Source organism: Eubalaena glacialis, chromosome 13 (genome assembly GCF_028564815.1).
Source record: "Eubalaena glacialis isolate mEubGla1 chromosome 13, mEubGla1.1.hap2.+ XY, whole genome shotgun sequence".
In the NCBI taxonomy this organism is placed as follows: domain Eukaryota; kingdom Metazoa; phylum Chordata; class Mammalia; order Artiodactyla; family Balaenidae; genus Eubalaena; species Eubalaena glacialis.
In genome coordinates, this window is record NC_083728.1 from 52,071,898 (window position 1) to 52,087,010 (window position 15,113).

The window sequence follows — 15,113 nt, forward strand, 5'->3', positions numbered from 1 at the left end:
CTTCCCAATCCGGAAATTCTCATTAAGAGTACAAAATCGAACTGGGACGGAAACAAGGAAACGGCAAATACAAAACTCAAGAACGGCCAACAGTCTACGTAACACTAACAAACCAACAGCAAAAAGTGTATTGTCCCAGTGCATCCAGGAATTCTGAAAATGTCAAAGGCATGCTGCCCAGCAGTCGGGCACCTAGACAAGGGGGCACTTAAGGGACGTCTGTCCTGTCCTAGACGTTTCCGAGGTGCTGCTCTCTCCGTAGGACCTGACAACAGCAACAAATGTCCTCTCCCCTAGCAGAAAACCTTTCAGGCTGGGACAGGAAACGACAAAAAGCTGCCCCCCGCCCCAGCATTACTTCACAAAGTGGTTAGAGGCTGGCAGGGGCACCCGCGCATCCCTAACCAGCTAACTCAGCTGACCACCCGCGCGCTGCCCGACGGCCGGGGAGCCGCTTCCGAAACCCAAACCGTGCGAGCAGGGAAGAAACAAAGCCGTGGGCGGGGCCTTCCGCCGGGGAATCTGCGGGCCGGGGAGGAGCATCCCTCCGCGAGCTCCGCCGCTCGGCCCTCGCCCCGCCCAAGCCACCCCCCGGAGCCCGAGTCCGAACGCCAACGCCCGCGCCCGCGCCCGCGCCCGGCGGGCCGCAGCTGCCGGGGCGAACGCAGCGCGGGCCCCCGCACGGCGCCCCCCGGGCGGGCGGCGGGCCCCAAGGACCGCGGCCTGGACGCGCCGGGGCTCCAGGCGCTGGCGTGGCGGCCTCCGGGCGCCTCCTCACCTTCTCTTCCACGCAATTGACAATGATGGACGGGTACTTGCGGCTGAGCCAGCGAAAGAAAGCCGGGACTCCCATAGCGGCGGCGCAGCTGTAGGCGGCTGCCCGGCCCGCGAACGGACGTAACCAGAGAGACAGGCAGCAGCGGGCCGCGGGCACAGGCACTTCCTCCCACGTGTACCCGGCGACAGGAAGTGAGGTAATGGCGCCGCCGCCGGGGAAGCCGGGAAGGAAGCTCCGGCCCGGCTGGGCGGAGCGGGCCCGGTCGGGGGCGGGGCTGGCCAATGGACCGGGCGGCGAGGACAGCAGGCGGCGTGGCTCGGCGCGCGTCCTCGGCGGTACCTGTCCCGGAGCCTCCCCTGCCGCGGGCGCCCCTCGGGCGGGATCCCTGCGCTCCGCAGGCCCCCAGGGAGCCTTGGCCGGTCTGGTCTCCTCTTTCCCCCCCATCTTGATTCACGTAGAATCTAAGCATCTACACGCACTCGTTATTTCTGCTTCCTGCTTTCTCCCGGTTTTATGCCACAGTACGCATCTGGACTAGCAACCGTATTTTTTTTTTTTTTGGATTTTTTTTTTTTTTGGATTTTTTTTTTTTTTGGATTTTTTTTTTTAATCAGCTGTTTATCAATTTTATGCACATCAGTGTATACATGTCAATCCCAATCGCCCAATTCACACCACCATCCCCACCCCACCGCGGTTTTCCCCCTTTGGTGTCCATACCTTTGTTCTCTACATCTGTGTCTCAACTTCTGCCCTGCACACTGGTTCATCTGTACCAATTTTTCTAGGTTCCACATACATGCGTTAATATACGATATTTTTCTCTTTCTGACTTACTTTACTCTGTATGACAGTCTCTAGATCCATCCACATCTCAACAAATGACTCAATTTCGTTCCTTTTTATGGCTGAGTAATATTCCATTGTATATATGTACCACAACTTCTTTATCCATTCGTCTGTCGATGGGCATTTAGGTTGCTTCCATGACCTGGCTATTGTAAATAGTGCTGCAATGAACATTGGGGTGCATGTGTCTTTTTGAATTACAGTTTTCTCTGGGTATATGCCCAGTAGTGGGATTGCTGGAGCATATGGTAATTCTATTTTTAGTTTTTTAAGGAACCTCCATATTGTTCTCCATAGTGGCTGTATCAATTTACATTCCCACCAACAGTGCAAGAGGGTTCCCTTTTCTCCACACCCTCTCCAGCATTTGTTGTTTGTAGATTTTCTGATGATGCCCATTCTAACTGGTGTGAGGTGATACCTCATTGTAGTTTTGATTTGCATTTCTCTAATAATTAGTGATGTTGAGCAGCTTTTCATGTGCTTCTTGGCCATCTGTATGTCTTCTTTGGAGAAATGTCTATTTAGGTCTTCTGCCCACTTTTGGATTGGGTTGTTTGTTTCTTTAATATTGAGCTGAATGAGCTGTTTATATATTTTGGAGATTAATCCTTTGTCCATTGATTCGTTTGCAAATATTTTCTCCCATTCTGAGGGTTGTCTTTTCGTTTTGTTTATGGTTTCCTTTGCTGTGCAAAAGCTTTGAAGTTTCATTAGGTCCCATTTGTTTATTTTTGTTTTTATTTCCATTACTCTAGGAGGTGGATCAAAAAAGATCTTGCTGTGATTTATGTCAAAGAGTGTTCTTCCTATGTTTTCCTCTAAGAGTTTTATAAGGTCCGGTCTTACATTTAGGTCTCGAATCCATTTTGAGTTTATTTTTGTGTATGATTTTAGGGAGTATTCTAATTTCATTCTTTTACATGTAGCTGTCCAGTTTTCCCAGCACCACTTATTGAAGAGACTGTCTTTTCTCCACTGTATATCTTTGCCTCCTTTGTCATAGATTAATTGACCATAGGTGCGTGGGTTTATCTCTGGGCTTTCTATCTTGTTCCATTGATCTATGTTTCTGTTTTTGTGCCAGTACCATATTGTCTTGATTACTGTAGCTTTGTAGTATAGTCTGAAGTCAGGGAGTCTGATTCCTCCAGCTCCGTTTTTTTCCCTCAAGACTAGCAACCGTATTTTTTAAAAGTATTTTGCACTAATGATGGCTGGTTTGCATAAGTAACTCACTTTAAATAGTTATAAAATGGAATGTACTGTTCAGCATCTAATTCAAGCATCCAGCTACATTTATGAGTATAAAATAATTACTGGTGTCACTCTCCAGCATTTAATTGAGCGTTTACAATGTGCTAAAGCATTGGCTAAGGGATTCTCAAATTTGATCGTCACTTGGGCATTCTGAGTGTGCTTTTATCATCTTCACGTAACAGATGAGAAGGCCAGGTTGTAGAGGGGTTAAGTCACTTGCTTATTCACACAGCTTGTGTTTCAGTCCAGGTAAAGATCATTTAATCCTCTGTCCTTGCACTAACAGAATACTTTTGTCCTTTGTTTTCTGATGGCTTCAAATACATTTTTTTTCAACATATAAAATGGGAGGTGTGGAAGGGGAGTTATTTATGTCCATTTGCTCAAGCCTGTAAGTCTGTCTCCCTGGAATCCCCTCTTGGCTTGATAAATCACACTCAGTCCTAAAGACTCACCTCAGGAGGCCTCTGTGAAAGCATTTCCCCCAGCTACCTGGCATGCAGTATTCATGCCCCCTCCTCTGTGGTCTGATGCCACTTTGTTTAAACTGCTGGTGTGGAAATTAGAGAAATGGTGAGCCCATATTTTACCTAAGGACAGCCAAAACTATTACCGGGAATTCTATCTGTGGTGAAGTCCTTCATTTCTCCTAGAAACAGCCCCTCCTCAATATCTGGCTTCCCTGCAGAAGTATCTTATAGGAACACACGCCGTAGGCATTTGGTACGGGGGTGGGTAGCTGGGCAAGCTTGCCCATTGAGAGTCCTTGCCCAAGCCATAAGGATGGTGAGGCAATCCCTCCCAGATGGTTGAAAGCCAAAAGATAAGAATGGGACTTACTGCCAGTCTGCAATGAGAGGAGCAGATTTAGTCCCTGGTTTCAGTGGGTTTTGAGTACAGCTAAATCCCTCTTCCTCCAGTTTGGTTGGTAAACCTGTCCTTTAATTCCATGAGCCAACAAATGATCCTTTTGCCCTAAGATGTTTTGGGCTAAGTTCCTATCCTTCGCAAAGGAAAGAGTCTTCTGCCAATTCATATCCTATGTATTCCCTCTTCCCCCTCTTCTCCAGAAATATCTCCCAGCACATGAGCCCAGACTGGCTCCTGCCTGCCCTCACCTTCCATAGCACTCCTTGACTTCTAACACATGGTGTTGTGTCTTACATTGTTTCCTATCTCATCTGTGAACATCCTCTTTCCTCTAACATATCAGGATAAGCTAGGCTTTGCTGTGGTAATAAGTAATGCCTGAAATCTCATCAGCTGACCATATGTGCGGTTGAGCTACCCTACAGGGCTGTCCTCCACGTGGTGACTCAGGGATCCAGCTGCTTTCATCCTGTGGTTCTGCCAGCTCAACACATGACCACCACAGCCACTACCAAAGGAAGACAGGGCAGGAGGGCTGCCCTGGATGTTTTGAAGGGCCAGACTTGATGGTGGCTTACATAATTTCTACTTGCAACCGTTTGACCAAATCCCAGTCACATGGTCCCAACCCAACTGAAGACAAGATTGGGAAATACAGTCTTTTGGAGTGCTCAAGAATAGGAAAAGGAAAAAGGACTGGTGAACACGCCTTATCTCTGCCACACTCTTTCATTAAGCTGCAAATCAAATTATTAAATATGTATTTAAGGTCCACAGTCCCTGCTGCCTGCCTATGTTGGGCACCATTAGCAAAATAAATCATTGCTTTCAAAGAACCTACCATCAGTAGCAAGGACAAGATACAACCACAGCATAATAATTAAGTCGCATTTTGACCTACAGTAAACAAGTCTCATACCACAGTGTATGATTAAAAATCCCAGATGAATTGCACAGACAATAACTGCTACAGACATTTTAAAAAGATAGAGATCTAGTCATCTAATGGGGAAGTCAGAGATGATAAGGAGGAAGTAGAATGACAATGAGTCTTGACATCTCAGTGAGATTGGATTGGAAATAAGGAGGTGTGTGTGGAAGGAGACACTGTGAGTTCCCTGGAAGCAGGGACATGTCTTTATTAATCTTGTTGTGGGCATCCAGTAGATTGTCAATATTTTTATTGAATTGAATTCTTAGAGCAGTAGTTCTCAAAATGTGATCCAGGGACCCCTAAGATCCCAGAGACCTGTTCAGGGGGTCCATGAGGTTAAAACTATTTTCATAGTAATATTAAGATGTGATTTTGGGGACTTCCCTGGTGGTCCAGTGGTTAGGACTCCGTGCTTCCACTGCAGGGGGCATGGGTTCGATCCCTGGTCCGGGAACTAAGATTCCGCATGCCGAGCGGCGAGGCCAAAAAAAAGATGTGATTTTCCCTCTTCACTCTCATTCTCCGAGTGTATTGTTCAGAGGCTATGTGATGTGATAGCTCAACAGATTGAATATCAGAAGCAGCTGTGGCAACCCAGTTGTCTTCTATTAAGCCAGACACTGAAGAATTTCCAAAAAAATATAAAACAATGCCAATCTTCTCACTAATTTTGGGGCGTTTGGGAAAAATAGTTGTTTTATTAAAATATGTTACTTATGTTAGCATGTTATGGGTTTTTTGTTAAAGTGAATTAATAATTTTTTTTCTTTTTTGGCTGCGTCGGGTCTTAGTTGCGGCATACGGGATCTTTCGTTGCAGTGCACGGGCTTCTTTCTAGTTGTGGCGTGTGGGTTTTCCCTCTCTAGTTGTGGCACATGGGCTCTGTAGTTTGCGGCACGTGGGCTCTCTCCTTGAGGCCGCAAGCTCAGTAGCTGCGGCGCCTGGGCTTAGTTGCCCCGCGGCATGTGGGATCTTAGTTCCCTGACCAGGGATCGAACCAGCGTCCCCTGCATTGGAAGGCGGACTCTTTACCACTGACCACCAGGGAAGTCCCAATTAATAATTATTTATTTTAGTATTCTAAGCATTTTTAATTTTTCTCAGGTTTGATTTCTAACATGGTAAATATTGACAGATCTAATTACCTGAACAAAACCTCTTTGGGGTGCTCAATAATTTTGAAGAGTATAAGGGAGTCCCAAGGCCAAAAACTTTGAGAACCTCTGTCTTAGGACACAAAAACAGAAATGGAATCGACAAGTTTCTGCTCTTAGAACCCATCCAAAGCTACTTTTTCAAATTTCTAGGATTTTGATATATTCAGATCTTGTCTTAAATGCTCCTTGCAGCACAAAACAACGTGCAATCATTATCACCAGGTGTAATTCACAGGTACAAATGAACATGACGGTGGTGAAAACATGTTTGTTCCTGTGCAGTCCTGTCCTCACTGAACTTAAGAATGCAGCTCAGAAACGTAGGGACAGAAAGGTAATGCAGAAATGGCGATAACTGAAAGATGCATTTGTTAAGGCCTCGGTCCGTACACACTGCTAAATGTATTCAGAAAGCTTATTTCCCTGTAAACTTTCTCAGTCTGTGCTCACACCTTAAGTTGACCAAAGACATAAAACAATGAGCATCGTACCCCCAAAGTGTGTGAGAAAGGGGATCTGTAGTCACATGACTTTAGGAGCTCTGGGTTAAACTGAGTTAAGCAGACTACATTTCTGTGGCCATCTTAGAGCCTTTTGGCCTGCCCCATCTCACAATTTCTCTAACCACAAAAATCCTTTTTTTTCTGCAAGGCCTTGTATCCCTCAGATACTTTTGGAGTGTATACAGTGTATACAGGCTGCTACTGGCATTGGCTGTATGTAGTTGGGTTTCAAAGAACAGGATTTGACCAAAACTACAAATCTAAATCCATACTTGTTATTACATGGATTTCAATGACAAATCCTGTGCTCTGAAATGTAACCCCAAACAGTCAAAGCCCGCCAGAATGTGATTCCCTTGTAAAGCAAGTATAAGACATCCTAGGTCAGCACTATGAAAGGGTCCTGCTCCATTTCATTCCATAATATGACATTTGAGAAGATTCTGGCAGATTTCTGTTTAAGGCCACAGGTTGTATTGTCTCCTAAAGCAAGACAGGAAGTTGACAGAAGGCACATGTTTCAAGGAGTTGAACCGTAATAATTCCCTCTGGGGGTATAAATGGAGAAACTGGATGGAAAAGGCCTCCTTTAAAGGATAATAAAGTGTGAAGCACTCAGAAGTGTTGAAGGTATGACCTCAACCCTACAAGCTGATAAGCAGGCCCAGACTTTTATTTATAGTGACATGAGTGACATTTATCTGCCTTTCACTAGAACATCTAATCCGCTTGTCAAGGTGTGTCTTAAGCGGACACCTGATTTCTGGTCAGAGTTGGCAGGCTTCGAATACAAATGTGACTGCCCTGGCCGAAATTCATGACTGAAAAATAAATCATGGAGATATGAAATCATCGGGGAAATATATCCACTAGATTTCAGTTTGCCACAGAGAGGACATCACCTGAAGAGGGTATTGGCTTTGTGGTAGAAATTATGGTCTGTCAATTAAAGTAGAAATGGGTCCAAAAGGGAGGAGATATCTGTATGTGTATGGCTGATTCATTTTGTTGTGCAGTGGAGGCTAACACAACATTGTAAAGCAACCATACTCCAATAAAAATTAATAAAAATAAATAAAGTAGAAATGGAGATGAATTACTGAGGGGTACACAAACCTCATTATCTCCCTATGTAGTCCTTAAGTTCAATTATGATAGAGTTGTAGCTGTCTCTTCCTTCTGCCAAATGTTAACAGAGTCCAGTTTTAGGAACTGAAAATCAACATGAATCAAGCACATCCACAAAAACTGCCTGACTTCTCTGTAGGAACTGAGGGGGATCCGGGCTGTGGTTCTCTCTTCAGGGACTCGCAGTAGCAGACGATATAAGGTGTAATCACATTTAAAATTAAGTAGCAATAAGCAATTTCAATAGCAGTACAAGAAAAAAAAAAAAAAAGGCCATGGTTACTTCCAAACAAATTAAACAGAACTTAACTGTAAGAGTTCAGAGGAGAGAAAGAAGAAAAGGCTGCTGTGGGCAGGGAGTCAAGCAAGACTTCATGGAGAAAGTGGGACTGGGAACAAGTCTTGAAGGAAGAGCCAGATAGGTAAGATTTTCACTAGAATGACGTGCATTAATTAACTCCAGGCCACAGGGATCCCATCCCCCCTGCACACACACACGAACGCACGCACACGCACTCTCCTCTCCGTTGTGTCAACATGCTTCCCGGGCCATGGCACCCACACTGCTGTCCATGGTGCTGCAGTGTGGGGCCTCTATGTCACAGGCTGCAACTCACCTTCAGACAAGAGGACAAGCACCTTAGGAAGGTCTGTCTTGTTTCCTCTGCCTTGTGTGGCATTTTGCCCAAGTACAGTTCTTTTTTTTTTTTTAAACCAGCTTCGTTTAGGTATAATTTACATACATTAAAATACTTCCATTTAAGTTCAATGAATTTTGACAAATGGACGTACTTGGGAAACCAACACTACAACAAGGATATAGAACAATTCCATCACCCCCAAAAGTTCCCTGTGCTCCTGTGCATGCGGTGGCAACTCCCTCCTCACCCCTGGCCTCAGGCAACTCTTAATCTGCATTTTGCCCCTATAGATTAGATTCGTTTTTTTTTAATTTTTTTAATTTTTTTATTTTTATTTTTTTAGTTTTTATTTATTTATTTTATTTTTTATTTTTTTATTTTTTTATTTTTATTTATTTTTTATTTTTTTTAATTTATTTTATTTTTTTTTAAATTTTTTTTTATTTAGATTCGTTTTTTTGAGAGTTTCCTAAAAATGAAATCTACCATTTATAGTCTTTTGTCTGACTTCTTTTCCTCAGTATAATGTTTTTGAAATTCATCCATGTTGTGTGAATCAGTCCTTTGTTTATCGCTATGTAGATGTACCACAATTTGTTGGTCCATTCACCTGTTGATGGATATTTGGGTTGTCTCCAGTGTTTTGGAATAAAGCTTCTGTGAACATCCATGTACAAGTTTTTTTGTGTGTGTTTGCAAATACACTTGCATTTCTTTGGAGCAAGCAAATACTGGGAATAAGGGCTGCTGGTAGGTATATGTTTAATGTTGTAAGAAATTGCCAAACTGTTTTACAAATAGTTGTACCATCTTACCTAAACATACATTTGATGATTATAAGAATGGCCTCCATGAGCATTCTTGTCATTGTCAAAAACCTTGGGAGGCTCTCTGATCGCTATAGAATGGAATTGACACTCCTTAGACTAGCATCTTTGGCCCTCTGCCATCTGCCCTTATTTTGCTTTTCCACCACCCTAGTATATGCTTACTTCACTCACTCACACACCATTGAACTACTTGCTCATCCACAACTGAGCCAAACATAAGTGACAGTGCTTCCAGGACTGCACATGGATTTGCACTAGTCCAGCTCCTCTTTTTGCCTCGTTGTCCATGTGACCACGTACCTACCAGCCAAATGGTCAGGGTTAGGCACCAACTTATATGTGTGACATCACATTCTTAAGGCAAATTTCACAGACATCATTAATCTTGAAATTTTGTCTGTCTCTAAACATTCCAAACATGTTTCTAGGATTTCAGAAATCCTCTTTTTGAAGGGAAGGGAGTACAGAGAGCATTCTGTTGACAGATTCAGTCTACAGACATTTAGTGAGCATCTACTAGGAGCAAAGCATAGTGGGAGATACCATTTGTAGAGTCTCTATAGGATGGATGTGGGTCAATGCAGCAGTCTAAAAGGGGGAAGTAGCAGACAGCTCTAAGGGAGCCTGAAGTAACCACATGGGCTGATGCAATTTTACCTGAAGCACAAATGGGAAAACTGGAATATACAGTTCATGACAATTACGAAGAGGAAGAAAAAGCGAGCAGCCCACCCTGTCTCATTATTCATTCATTGTTTAAGCAAATAAACCTCAAGTGTCCATTTGGTGCTGCTGAACTGCAATGATGTCTATCGCTATTAGAAACATCATCATGGGGACTTCCCTGGTGGCGCAGTGGTTAAGAATCCGCCTACCAGTGCAGCAGACATGGGTTCGATCCCTGGCCCGGGAAGATCCCACATGCCGCGGAGCAACTAAGCCCGGGCGCCACAACTACTGAGCCTGTGCTCTAGAGCCTGCGTGCTGCAACTACTGAACCTGTGTATTGCAACTGCTGAAGCCCACGCACCTAGAGCCTGTGCTCCCCAACAAGAGAAGCCACCACAATGAGAAGCCCACGCACCGCAACGAAGAGTAGCCCCCGCTTGCCGCAACTAGAGAAAGCCTGCGTGCAGCAATGAAGACCCAACACAGCCAAAAACAAATTAATTAATTAATTAATTATTTAAAAAAAGAAGCATCATCATGAAAAAGATCTGTAATGTCTCCTGGGCTCAGATGCAGTCTCTTCCAGGTAAAGCCAACCATGAAGATGAAAACGGGGTGGAGGGGAGAAGAATCGTGCATTTACAAAATCGCCAGCGGCCCATTTTGCTTGTTAAGACAATGTCAATTTGAAGGAGAAAATACATTGGTATAGGAAGTGTGCACGTGCCATTTTTTCTTCTATTTTTTTAAACCTCATTCCCACTGTTCTGCAAATCCTCATGTTCTTTTCTGAAATGAATCTTCCACCTGGACTAGTGCGTTTCTTTGTCCTAACACGTTACTCAAATAGAATCACTCAAGAAACTTGAATAAGAACTAAGACATAGAATGGATGCTTGTGTGGTGCAGAGATGAGTCATGATTTGGCTTCTGGCTGCACGATGTGGGAGTTAGTCCAGCACCATGGGAGAGCGCCTTAAATTCGTGCTCTCAGAAAGTTAACAAAGGTAAGAATCCAAAAGCTTTTCTGTGCGTGAATGGCAGTCACGTGTTTCTATCTTTCTATCATGGAATCACTTGCTCAAGGAGAACTGGCTTAGAAACTTCTATCTTTTACAGAGAGCACTTTAGCCAATGGCCGGGAAAAACAGAGGCTTTTATGATACCAAAGACCAGCAGTATTTTTCATGCAGCTGATCCCACGACCCAAGGTAAATCAAAACTCCAAAGAATGCATTTCCCTCGGTCTAGTACCCAGAGATCCCGCAACGTGTGAGCCGGACTTTTATTGTCCAATTCATAGTCTCGTTCTAAAATCTCATTTGTTTTTGCCCAGCCAGCCAGCACTGTCAGGCTAGGGATGCTACGATCCTAAAAGATGCTGCACTGGAGAGAGGGATAGACACCTGGGGCTTTAACTTTACCTAGTGACCCAAGTCACAGACCTGGCTCTAGACCTACTGTTGTGTGGCCTTGAACGATCCTCTCGCCTCCTTGGGACCTCACTGCCCTCACCTGTAAAGCGAGTTGCTAAACCAATCACCTCTGAGGATTCTTCCGGCTCTAACCTTCAGCATTAGACGCCACTTTCCTTGTCTGAATGCCTGTGTCATCTGTGGTCAGTATTTAACACGTTGACATACACAGCTTGTTGCCACTTGTTTTCAGCTTTGTGGGGTTTCCCTCCCTGGAGTCATTAGAATGCTTTCAGTAACATTTGGCAAATCTTGACTGTGCAGCTGTGTGCCAGCCTCTGTTGGAGGTGCTAGGTGTTCATCAAAAATTGCCTGTGCTCCTAGATTCTACAGTCTTGCTTAGCATGGGGAGTGGAGTGGGAGAGAGACGGCAAATAAGTGAAGAAACAACGTATAATACTGTGTTGGGTTGTGATAAGTGCTCTGGAGTAAAATAAAACAGGGCGCAGGGATGGGGAGTGACAGTGGGGTGGGGCCTCTATTTTAGGGTCAAGGAAAGTCAAATTTCCATTTTTCAAATTGGGGTATAATTGACATATACGCTTCTGACACCAATTTCAAAGTGTAATTGCAATTCTCCATCAAGCAATGCTCTGACACCAGCTGGGTGTCCCACAATTCAACTCAATTCTGACACTGTCTACCTGGAGATGGTGTCAGATCCCACAGGCTGAGGGCTCAGTCCCCCAAGACTGCCCCTCCCCCCACTTCAGATGCCCCTCGCAAGTCTGGTCGTCACCTGTGCTTCTGACCCACTGGCTGTAGATCAGGGGTTCCCATGACCTCCTCCTCAGGTTAGACTAATTTGCTAGGGTGGCTCACAGAACACAGAGAAGCATTTTACTTATTAGCTTACCCGTTTGTTATAAAAGAACACAACTCAGGAAATGGCCAGATGGAAGAGATGCACAGGGCAGGGTGGGGAAAGGGCGTGGAGCTCTGGGTGCTACCACCCTCCCCAATATCAACACATTCATCAACTCGGATGTTCTCCGAACTTGTACTTTTGGGTCTTCTGCAGGCTTCATCTAGTGGGCATGATGGATCATTGACTGCATTTCCAGACCTTCTCTCCTCCCCTGAAATCAGAGGGTGAGACTGAAAGTTCCAATCATGTAATCAAGGTTGGTTCTCCATCCTCATTAACATCACAAAAGACACCTCAATCAGCTCTGGGAAATTCCCAGGGTTTCAGGAGCTCTGTGCCAGGAACTGGGACGAAGACCAAATATATATTTCCTATAATAAGTCATAATACCACAACCTACCATAAGATGAACAGTTCTCAAATGTTCAGCCAATGAGTTTTGGCAACTGTGCAGATGTGTGGTAAAGTTAAAACGTGTCTGAACATTCCATAGCACCCTTCTCATCACTTCCTTCCTTTGAATTTGGACTGGCCTTAGTGACTTGATTCCAAGGCACAGAATGTGGCAGAAGGGACAGGATGTGACTTCTGAGGCAATACAGCTTCCACCTGGAGCCGTGTCTCCCTCTCTCTCTCTCTCAACCCATCCACCAGGCTGTGAGGAAGCCAAGCAGCCACATGGAGAGGCCAGGTGTAGCCGTTCTGGCCGACGGCCCCAGCTGAGGACCCCGCCAGGGGATACTGGTTTTCTCCTTATCACACCTGACGGGTGAGGAGGTGGGGAATCTGAGCACAGAGCTCAGGGAACCCCAGGCAGACAGCCTCATGAGGGAAGGGTCGGCAGAGACCAGGGGCAGAGCTCTGGTGGCTGGGGACAGAGGTACAGGGGCTTCTCCCCGACCTGTGGTCTGCCTCTCTCGGGCCAGGGAGCCTCCCCTGCCCCCACCCCCATGACGGGAATGTGGCCACCTCAGAGTCCCTGTCTGTAACTACCAAGGTGGGGAAAGATGGCCATGACCCCAAACTGCAGCTATTATAATATGTGACATTATTAAAAATCTCAGAATAAAGCTTTCTGCTGCCCTAAAAAAGGAGCCGGTTGTGTTCGGCAAATGGATGCAGAGTTAGGATGGAGGGGTCAGGAAAGGTCACGGACCAGCTTCGCAACTGAGCCATGCAAATGGGGACCCGGTGTGCTATTCTGTACTCACGGGGGCCAACGTCATGTCATCATCTCCCACTTTCTGACGAGAGAGGCTTGGAGTGACTTGAACTTTAGGCTTCTGAAGGAAATGATAGAGCAAGGCGCTGTGATGAATGCTTTTCTGGCCAGGGCAGCAGGGGCAGCATAAAGATGAAGACGCTCCGCATTTGATGATGAGCTCGGGCCGGGACGGGCCTCCAAGGGGAAAGCTGAGTCTCTTTCTGTTCACTCTGAGCAGGGCTCGAGTGTCCTACTGGGCTGAGAGGCTCTTCAAGGATCTCAAGTTTGCCCAGCAGGGGTGATATTGACCTTCCGTTTTTAATCAGTTGTTCTTCCCCTGAGGCCACACAGAAGACGGGACGCAATCTGTCCTTTCCCAGTTCTTGCAGAGCTGCTTCCGTAGGAAGAAATAGGAAGACATCTGACTTCCCAGGTCCTGGTATAGCCTGTGGGGGTCCCTGCAGCATTCCTTTTTCTGGAGGTTTCCTGGGGAAAGAGGGTCGCAGGCAGGAACTGGCTAAAACAGGGTCATGGTCCCTTTCCCTCTGGGCAGGAAAGGACTCCACCTTAAAGGATTGAGATCACAATAAACCTTTGAAAGTCCTTGTAAAACATTTTTTAAATGTTTAAACATTTATTAGAATAAAATATTGACTCCCCCACGTGATGTGAGGGCAGTGTAAGTGCCCCAGGAAACTTCAGAATCCCTCCTCACAGTATCAAGAAGAAACTTGTGAATTTATTTGGCTTTGGGCAAGATAATGTGCAAACCAAGAATTATTACCATGGATATACCTGTTTCTTCACGCAAAAAATTTTGCTTAATGCCAGGACTAGTGTTGATAGCTCCCCCATATCCTGGACTCCCCTCTGTCTCTGGAGATGTCCTACTGCCTTGTCCACCAACAGAGGTAGGAAAGCCCTGGGTTAGCTTACCTTCACCCTCTTAACACCATTGCTGCAAAAAAATGTTATCTTCCTCTCTCTTCCCACGCCCAGGTCTCACTCTTTCTAAGCACCCCCTCCAGAATGATTCATCTCTACCCAAAAAAGATGCAGCGAAGACAACATGATGGAGACAGAGGTTCCCACAAGGGAAATGCACAGCTTGGAATTACTATCCAGAGAAATTAATGAGCCACCAAGAAATAAAATAAGAACTGAGAGAAGACCCACGAAGAAGCCAATATACCAAGTAGTGAGGACACTGGGTGTTTATGGGCGAGCATAAATGAAAATGGTATATGTGGAAGCTCTTACTAACCTGGACTAGTTTAGAATAGTGGTCACCACAAATTAGCAATGGCTCTCATTGAAACACAACCTGTGAAGGAGGTGGACCAGGAGAGGAGCGAAGGGCGGCCCAGGTAATAACCACAGCAGGACTTCAGTCATGATCTTTTTCTCCAGTGAAATGCCTTTCGCGAATTCTTCATGTCTATGAAAACCAAATGCAACGAGTAAGCCTTGGTGGCTCCTGGAGTTAAAAAAAACATTATAAGAGAAATTTTGGGGGCACAAATAGTGAAATTAGAATAGGGACTATATATTGGAGGGCATTACGGAATTAATGCTAGTTGTCTTAAATATGATAATAGTACTGTGATTAGGTAGGATATGGCCTTATTGTTCAGAGATGCAGGCTGGAGGATTAGATCATCAGGAAAGAAGAGGGGGCTACAGGGGAAGGGAGAATGAAGGTAATGAGAAGCCCCAGCTGGGCTGCTCACGACCTCACTCAGCCAGACGGGAAACATGTGGTTTTGAGTATCTATCGCTGCCCAAATCCACCAGCCCCAAACATAGAGGCTTAAGACAAACAACAATTGCTTATTTGCTCCCAACGTGGACTTCGGGCAGGCAGCTCATCTTGGCTTCACGCAGACTCACCAGCTCTGGTGCTCACAAGGCTGGAGGCTGAACAGAACGACTTGCTGTTGGCTGGGT

The 15,113-nt window shown here is 45.4% G+C and overlaps 1 protein-coding gene and 1 long non-coding RNA gene across 2 annotated transcripts in view; one reads left to right on the forward strand and one right to left on the reverse strand.

Moving 5' to 3' along the window:
* The window catches only part of XRN2 (5'-3' exoribonuclease 2), a 77,874-nt gene extending 76,919 nt beyond the window's left edge, over positions 1-955 (reverse strand). The window contains exon 1 of the mRNA XM_061210076.1: positions 779-955. Within this exon, the coding sequence (XP_061066059.1) occupies positions 779-853 (75 nt within the window). The 5' untranslated portion in view covers positions 854-955. The remainder of the gene's footprint in view (positions 1-778) is intronic.
* Positions 744-15,113, forward strand: part of LOC133104372 (uncharacterized) — a 32,260-nt gene continuing 17,890 nt past the window's right edge. Inside the window, exon 1 of the long non-coding RNA XR_009703550.1 lies at positions 744-974. This is a non-coding gene — a long non-coding RNA (uncharacterized LOC133104372). The remainder of the gene's footprint in view (positions 975-15,113) is intronic.